Source organism: Vipera ursinii, assembly GCF_947247035.1.
Source record: "Vipera ursinii genome assembly, chromosome: 3".
Taxonomy (NCBI): Eukaryota; Metazoa; Chordata; class Lepidosauria; order Squamata; family Viperidae; genus Vipera; species Vipera ursinii.
The window spans coordinates 37,857,536-37,865,105 of NC_139516.1; the positions used below are offsets into that span (position 1 = coordinate 37,857,536).

General features: G+C 37.4%; 1 protein-coding gene across 3 annotated transcripts in view; it reads left to right on the plus strand.

Annotated features, from left to right (window-relative positions):
* The window catches only part of SLC16A1 (solute carrier family 16 member 1), a 31,477-nt gene extending 24,404 nt beyond the window's left edge, over positions 1–7,073 (plus strand). For all 3 annotated transcript variants that reach the window (XM_083361085.1, XM_083361086.1, XM_083361087.1), the window contains 3 exons: positions 485–628; positions 4,082–4,936; positions 6,152–7,073. In XM_083361085.1, the coding sequence (XP_083217211.1) occupies positions 485–628; positions 4,082–4,936; positions 6,152–6,411 (1,259 nt within the window). In that variant the 3' untranslated portion in view covers positions 6,412–7,073. The remainder of the gene's footprint in view (positions 1–484; positions 629–4,081; positions 4,937–6,151) is intronic.
* Positions 7,074–7,570: the final 497 nt, after the last annotated feature.

A 7,570-nucleotide genomic window follows, 5' to 3' on the forward strand; every position in this document is an offset into this window, starting at 1 on the left:
TGCATACTCATTGTACAATTGATAAAACATACTTTAGGCTAAATTAGAATACAGTTTGGAATGTTCTTTTTTTATTCATCTCTCAGTTGTAATTAATTACCTCTTCTAGGAGAGTTAACAAAGCTACAGATATTTTACCAAAATGTAAAGAAAAATAAAACAAAATATTCAAGGAAATCACGATCATTTGCAACCAGCTCACCACACCACGCCCACACCCAAGCCTATTCAAATGCATTATTACTTTCTCTTTAGGTCAAATCATCCACTTTTTAATTCGGATTAACCAGAAGACAAGCTATGATATAATCTTTGGAGCAACCTTTAGGGGCTTGAAATAGAAATATCTAGTTTTGCAATGTTTGCTTTCTATTTCTTGTATAATGCTCATAGTTTTCAGAACTCTCTGCTTTGCTTTGCATGTATTGGGAAGATTGGGAAATACACTCATGTAATCTAATGCCTGAATAATGATTTCTTCTAGGCCCAATCAGCAGCATCCTGGTGAACAAATATGGCAGCCGTCCAGTCATGATTGCTGGGGGTTGCCTGTCAGGCTGTGGTCTGATTGCTTCCTCTTTCTGTAATACTGTGGAAGAGTTGTACTTCTGTGTTGGTGTTGTGGGTGGTAAGTGACATAGTTATACAAACCTAGATATATGTAATTATAACTTTCAGAGAGAAGATATAAATGTAGATAAGTTTTTTAGGGAGCAGGAATGCAATTCTCTATTGGAAAATACTAATCTATAAAGTTGTTGAATAAAGGGCCATATTTCATTTCCAGGATGATTAATCTTATGAGCTGGTGAGTTAGAATTTCCATGGCTACTATTTTTCAGAGAAGGATATTAATAATTATTCATCATTTGAATGTTAGTCAAAAGTGAATTCACAATATCTCCCATCCCATTCAGCCAAGTAGCTTGGGAAGCAATCAAATATAGGGATATTGTCAGGACCCACCCCAATCCACGTCTTAGGACAACAAAAACTCTTTGAGTCAGTTCTAGTCCAAAAGGAATTTTTACTAGGACATGCTTGGTTGTGGAAATACAAGACAGGACTTAGTATTGTTTTACAAATGGAAACTCTATAAAGGGATCCCGGTTCAACCCCCCTTCCCTCAACCCCATTTGGTCAGCCCCCATCATTTTACTTCTTGTCATCCCTTTTGTGGGAAAAAAGGAACTTCGAATCTTTATGGTTATTCCCTTCTTCCTCTAAAGAATTAAATGAAGACACAGTCCAGATGCCTTCTTCTCTAACCCTCCCTTTTGTTCCCCCAGTTCGAAAGGTTCCCTTGGTCTTTGAAATAACCTAAGGCAGGCTGAATCCACATGTGCTCCTCCTTCCTTGAGAGATGGCAGAATCCATGGGGGGAGGGTATAATGTTTTAAACATACATTTATGAATGTTATATAAATGTATTCTGACAGATATTTCAGTTTTTTTTTAATTTGCCCATGCGGTTTCTGAATACAAACAGGTGATGGCATTTCTCTGTGATGTCTTTTCCATCTTTGGCAGCTTTCTCAAAACAACCTGCCTGGAGGAATGTTATTTCTCTGGAATCTTATTTGCCCAAACTTGTTTGGTTGCTTATTGGTGTACAAGTAGTCCTTGATTTAGCATAGCCTAAAGGCAATAACATAGCGGGCCCCAGAATTTCAGTGATAAATTGAAGCACCTGGTGACTGAATTCAATTTTATGATAGTTTTTATGATGGTTATAAAGTGAAGCACTGCTATCATTAAACAAATCCATTCTCCTGAGTCTATCATAATGACCTGTTGTAAGTGAAGGACTACCTGTATTGATTTGTTTACTGTTGTTCAAAACTTTGTCGCTTTGATTTGGTTTTCATAAGTGCTTTTTTAAAAAAAGATTTACATACTTTATATATTTTATATATATGTTGTTATATATGTTGTTATATATGTTGCTCATTTTTAAAACATGAAATATACAGTTGCAAGAAAAAGTATGTGAACCCTTTGGGATTATGTGGAGTTTTGCATGAATTGGCCATAAAATGCGCTCTAAACGTCATGTAAGTCACAACAATAGAAAAATACAGTCTGCTTAAAATAATACTACACAAACATTAGCTGTTGTCATTTTTTAATTGAACATAAGATGGAAACATTCACAGTGCAGGGTGGAAAAAGTATGTGAACCCCTAGCCTAATGACTTCTCCAAGAGCTACTTGGAGCCAGGAGTGAGCCAACCTTGACTCCAATCAGTGTGATGATATTGGATGTGTTGCTGACAGCTGTCCTGCCCTTTAAAAACACACACCTGTTTTGGGTTTACTGGTCTCAAGAAGCACTGTCTGATGTGAACCATGCCTCGCAGAAAAGAGCTCTCAGAAGACCTACGATCAAGAATTGTTGACTTGCATGAAGCTGGAAAGGGTTACCAAAGTATCTCCAAAAGCCTTGATGTTCATGTGTCCACGGTAAGACAGACTGTCTACAAATGGAGAAAGTTTAGCACTGTTGCTACTCTCCCTAGGTGTGGTCATCCTGTAAAAATGACTGCAAGAGCACAGCACATAATGCTTAATGAGGTAAAGAAGAATCCTAGAATGTCAGCTAAAGACCTACAGAAATCTCTGGCACATGCTAACATTTTTGTTGACACGTCTACAATAAGGAAAACATTAAACAAGAATGGAGTACATCGGAGGACACCACGGAGGAAGCCATTGCTGTCCCAAAAAAATATTGTAGCACGTTTGAAGTTTGCAAAAGAGCACCTGGATGTTCCACAGCACTACTGGCAAAATATACTGTGGACAGATGAAACCAAAATTGAGTTGTTTGGGAAAAACACACAACACTATGTGTGGAGAAAAAAAGTCACAGCACACCAACATCAAAACCTCATCCCCACTGTAAAACATGGTGGAGGGAGCATCATGGTTTGGGGCTGCTTTGCTGCCTCAGAGCCTGGACGGATTGTTGTCATTGATGGGAAAATGAATTCCAGAGTTTATCAGGACATTTTGCAGGAAAACGTACGACCATCTGTCCGCCAACTGAAGCTCCGCAGAGGATGGGTGATGCAACAGGACAATGACCCAAAGCATACAAGTAATTCAACAAAACAATGGCTTCAACAGAACAGAATACGCCTTCTGGAGTGGCCCAGTCAGAGTCCTGACCTCAACCCGATTGAAATGCTGTGGCATGACCTTAAGAGAGTGATTCACACCAGACATCCCAAGAATATTGCTACACTGAAACAGTTTTGTGAAGAGGAGTGGTCCAAAATTACTCCAATCGTTGTGCAGGTCTGATCTGCAACTACAGGAAACGTTTGGTTGAGGTTATTGCTGCCAAAGGAGGGTCAACCAGTTATTAAGTCCAAAGGTTCACATACTTTTTCCACCCTGCACTGTGAATGTTTCCATCTTATGTTCAATTAAAACATGACAACAGCTAATGTTTGTGTAGTATTATTTTAAGCAGTCTGTGTTTTTCTATTGTTGTGACTTACATGATGTTTAGAGCGCATTTTATGGCCAATTCATGCAAAACTCCACGTAATCCCAAAGGGTTCACATACTTTTTCTTGCTGTATCTGCAGAATTCAGTAAGTAGGCAATAAAAAAATATTGCCATTCTGTAGGGAAGGGGTTCAGTGTTTCTAGAAGTAAATTCCCCAGCTGGGAAAAGTTTGAAGTGTTCCAGAACCAGTATTCTACAATGTGTTGTTCTCCTGTTAAGGACATTTATATGCAGAAACCACCAAACCACCCTGGAAACAGCATAGTCCAGTAGACGTTCAACACAGTTGAGTGTAGGAACATTTCATTCCAGTTTTGGTATAATAATTTTTCAGATACCACTAAACTATCCCTAACTATTTAGTGTGTTTTGCATTCTATATCTCAAAGTCTTTTGAATGTATTATGGGAATTGTATTACTGTCTATCACTTAATACAATGGATATAGTGTGCATGCCATAGTATCAATAAGAACATAAATTGATTCTAGATTAGAACACCAGAATTGTAAGAGCTGCATTTGTATGTGTTAATAATTTAATATAATTGTATTTGTATCCCCAGGTCTGGGCCTTGCATTTAATTTAAACCCATCTTTGACCATGATTGGCAAGTATTTCTTTAAGAAGCGTCCTTTGGCTAATGGATTAGCCATGGCTGGTAGCCCTGTATTCCTGTGTACACTGGCTCCTCTGAACCAATATTTTTACAGTATTTTTGGATGGAGAGGGAGCTTTTTAATTCTTGGAGGCCTTTTGTTGAATTGCTGTGTGGCTGGGTCATTGATGAGACCAATAGGACCTAAGCCTGATCAACTGAAAAAAGAAAATAAGGAAGCATTGCAGGAAGTTGGCAGAGTGACAAAAGAAGCAGCAGATGTTAATACAGATCTAATTGCTGGCAAAAATAAGCAAAAGACTACAGTCTTCCAAACAATTAACAGGTTTTTGGATTTTTCACTCTTCACACATCGTGGCTTCTTGATTTACCTGTTTGGCAATGTGTGTATGTTTTTTGGACTATTTACACCATTAGTGTTTCTCAGCAACTATGGGAAGAGCAAGAAATTCTCTAACGAATCTTCAGCTTTCCTATTGTCTATTCTGGCTTTTGTAGACATGTTTGCAAGACCATCCATGGGTTTGGTAGCAAACACTAAGTGGATTAGGCCTAGAATCCAATATTTTTTTGCTGTGTCTATTGTCTACAATGGAGTATGCCATCTTTTGGCTCCTTTATCTACTACTTATATTGGCTTTTGTATCTATGCTGGATTTTTTGGATTTGCTTTTGGCTGGCTGAGCTCTGTCTTATTTGAAACACTGATGGACTTAGTTGGGGCTCAGCGATTCTCCAGTGCTGTTGGTTTGGTGACTATCGTGGAATGTGGCCCAGTCCTTTTGGGACCACCTGTTTTAGGTAAAATATGTATTTCATCTTTGGGATGGGGAGGAAAGAGACTGTATTGGGATTTTGATGATCTATGAATCTGATGTGAGATAGGAGGAAAATAATTTATGCTGCTATAAAGAATTATTAGGATTCAGCTTATAATAATTCCTTATACTAGGATTTCTTAAACTGAGGGTCATGAGCCTCTGGATGTGATCATAGCTGCAGCCTCTAATATATTTTATCCTTTTCCAGCTCTTGTCCAGGGATTGCCCCTTTTATCTTTATAAATGATACTGAGTTATCATTAGTAGCTGCTGCTATGTCACCTTTTCTCTTCAACTGAACTGGGCTAAAAATAACTTTGCCAAAATTGCCCTTTAAGTACATAATATAAGCAAGGATACTGAGCTTGTCTTGGTCCTGTGTACACATTTGCCCACCTACAAAACCACAACCGGCACATTTTGATCACCATTGTAGGATTTGGTAGGCTCAGTGGTAAAAAATCTAAAAGAGGTTATTTCTAAAAAGAAGTAAGTCAGCATGAAGGCTAGAACAAACTTTGATTTTTACAGTCATTTCTTTGCTAGTCATACCAACACACATTTCTGAAGAAAGGATAATTAAAACATTAACTGTTGTTGTTTGCATCCTTCCAATATTGCACTGGTTAAAATATACATATCTGTAAAAATATGTTTGCACATTGCTATTGCAATGTTCCTACCCTAATACATTAGTGTCCCTTACGGACAGCTATTATTTCCTTCCCCTACCCCTGAAGAGTTGGGATTTTGGCCTTGCCTTTTGGGGGAGTGTGAATTCTGTAAGTGTCACATGCATAGAGTTTCTGGGAAGAAAGACATTACCAGGACTGGTTGCAGTTGAACTTGGTAATTGTAGATTGACTTAGCGTGAAAGGGGACATAGAATTTCCTGGCAATTCTGTTTTGAGAAGGATCATTCTTAAATTTACTAAAATGATGCTAGGTGGCAATTTCCAATAGCATCTAGTATACTGGTAAGTTTTCTTCATGAGGATAGGGTGAACACTGAATTCAGCACAATTTTTGAGGATCTATATGTAATATGGATATTTAGAAAGAGTTTGGTAATGAGAGAAAACTCTTTAGCACTCAAGTTAATACTTGCATTGGTGAGCATTAGTTATTCATCACTATTACATAATAGCTTTATAACATTTCCCCTCCACCCCCCACCCCCACTTTTGCCTTTTAGGTAAACTCAATGATGTATATGGTGACTACAAATACACTTACTGGGCATGTGGCATCATCCTTATTTTCTCTGGGATCTTCCTATTTATTGGGATGGGCATCAATTACCGGCTACTGGCAAAAGAGCAGGAGGCAATGGATAAGCAGACTGCTGAAGGAAAAGAAGAAGAAACCAATATTGATGAAGCTGAAAAGTCCAACAAAGCGGTTAATCTACCTCCAAAACCCACAGATGCTATAAAAGAAGACAGTCGTGTGTGAGAGACTCATAAATCCAAAAGGTTTTGTAATAATGAAAAAATACTGACAAGTTTGAAGGAACTGCTGGTCTTAATGAACAGTGGTAAAAATCAGGCTTTTTTAAAAATACAAAACCTGATACTGCAGATAGTATTTTTATCAACACCTGATGAGTAACAGGTCAGTGGGCAGTGCTAGCATTTTAGTAGGGTTTTTGTGGGGGTGGGGTGGGAATGTGTACTTTGCTTCTCTTATCAGCAATGTACTGAATGTACTAATATGTGCCTTAGAGCTTCCATGTCTAGGCTATTTTAGCAAAGCCTTAACACTATTCTGTAAAATTGCTGTTTCTTTCTTTTTTCTTTTTGTCTTATCTAGGCAATATTCATAAAAGATACCTGACTTGCTTTATTAGTAGGGATCAAAATTGGGTATTAAGCAAAAAAAAACCAAAACATTTCCTATGGTCCTTACTGCCAATGTTATGGTAGGTGTACAAATATCTTGGACAAACAAACAAAGAAAAGGCTAGTGGATCCTTTTAAAAAAAATAGTATGACAGACCTAATGTTTCTGGATACCAGATTCAAGCTAACTTGATTGTGTTTCTGATAACTTCTAAAAACATCCAACTTCTTGTGGGGCTTCTTTTGAATAAAGTATGTGAACTTTTTCATACCGTCTTCATTTGACTTTCTCTGGAGAGGAAATTGCTTTTTAATTATCATTACTTTTTGGTTTGTTACATGCTTTGAAAGAGTACCATTATTCTGAATTGAAACTGAGATCGGTTTAAGAGGATATTGCAAGTATTGAACAAAGCTAAAGATACAATATTTTCATTAACAGTTTAAGATTTGAAGTAAGAAATTCTAAGGATATTGCCAAATATGCTTACTTAGAAGTAAGCCTCATTGAAATCAATATTGCTTACATTTACGTAATGATGGATTTGCACTATTATCAAGGATATCGATACTGATATCACTTCTCAATTATGCTACTTCGAAAGGGATATATTTTTGTGTTACGGCTTTTTTAAAAAATATTTCTTGTTTGGGGCGGGGGATATTTCTCCTTATTTTGTATAGTGTAAGTACTATAAGAAAGCATACTTTCTTAACACAGGTTTAGTGCCAGAACAGACAATATTTTATTAATCTGTGGTCAGGGTAGATAC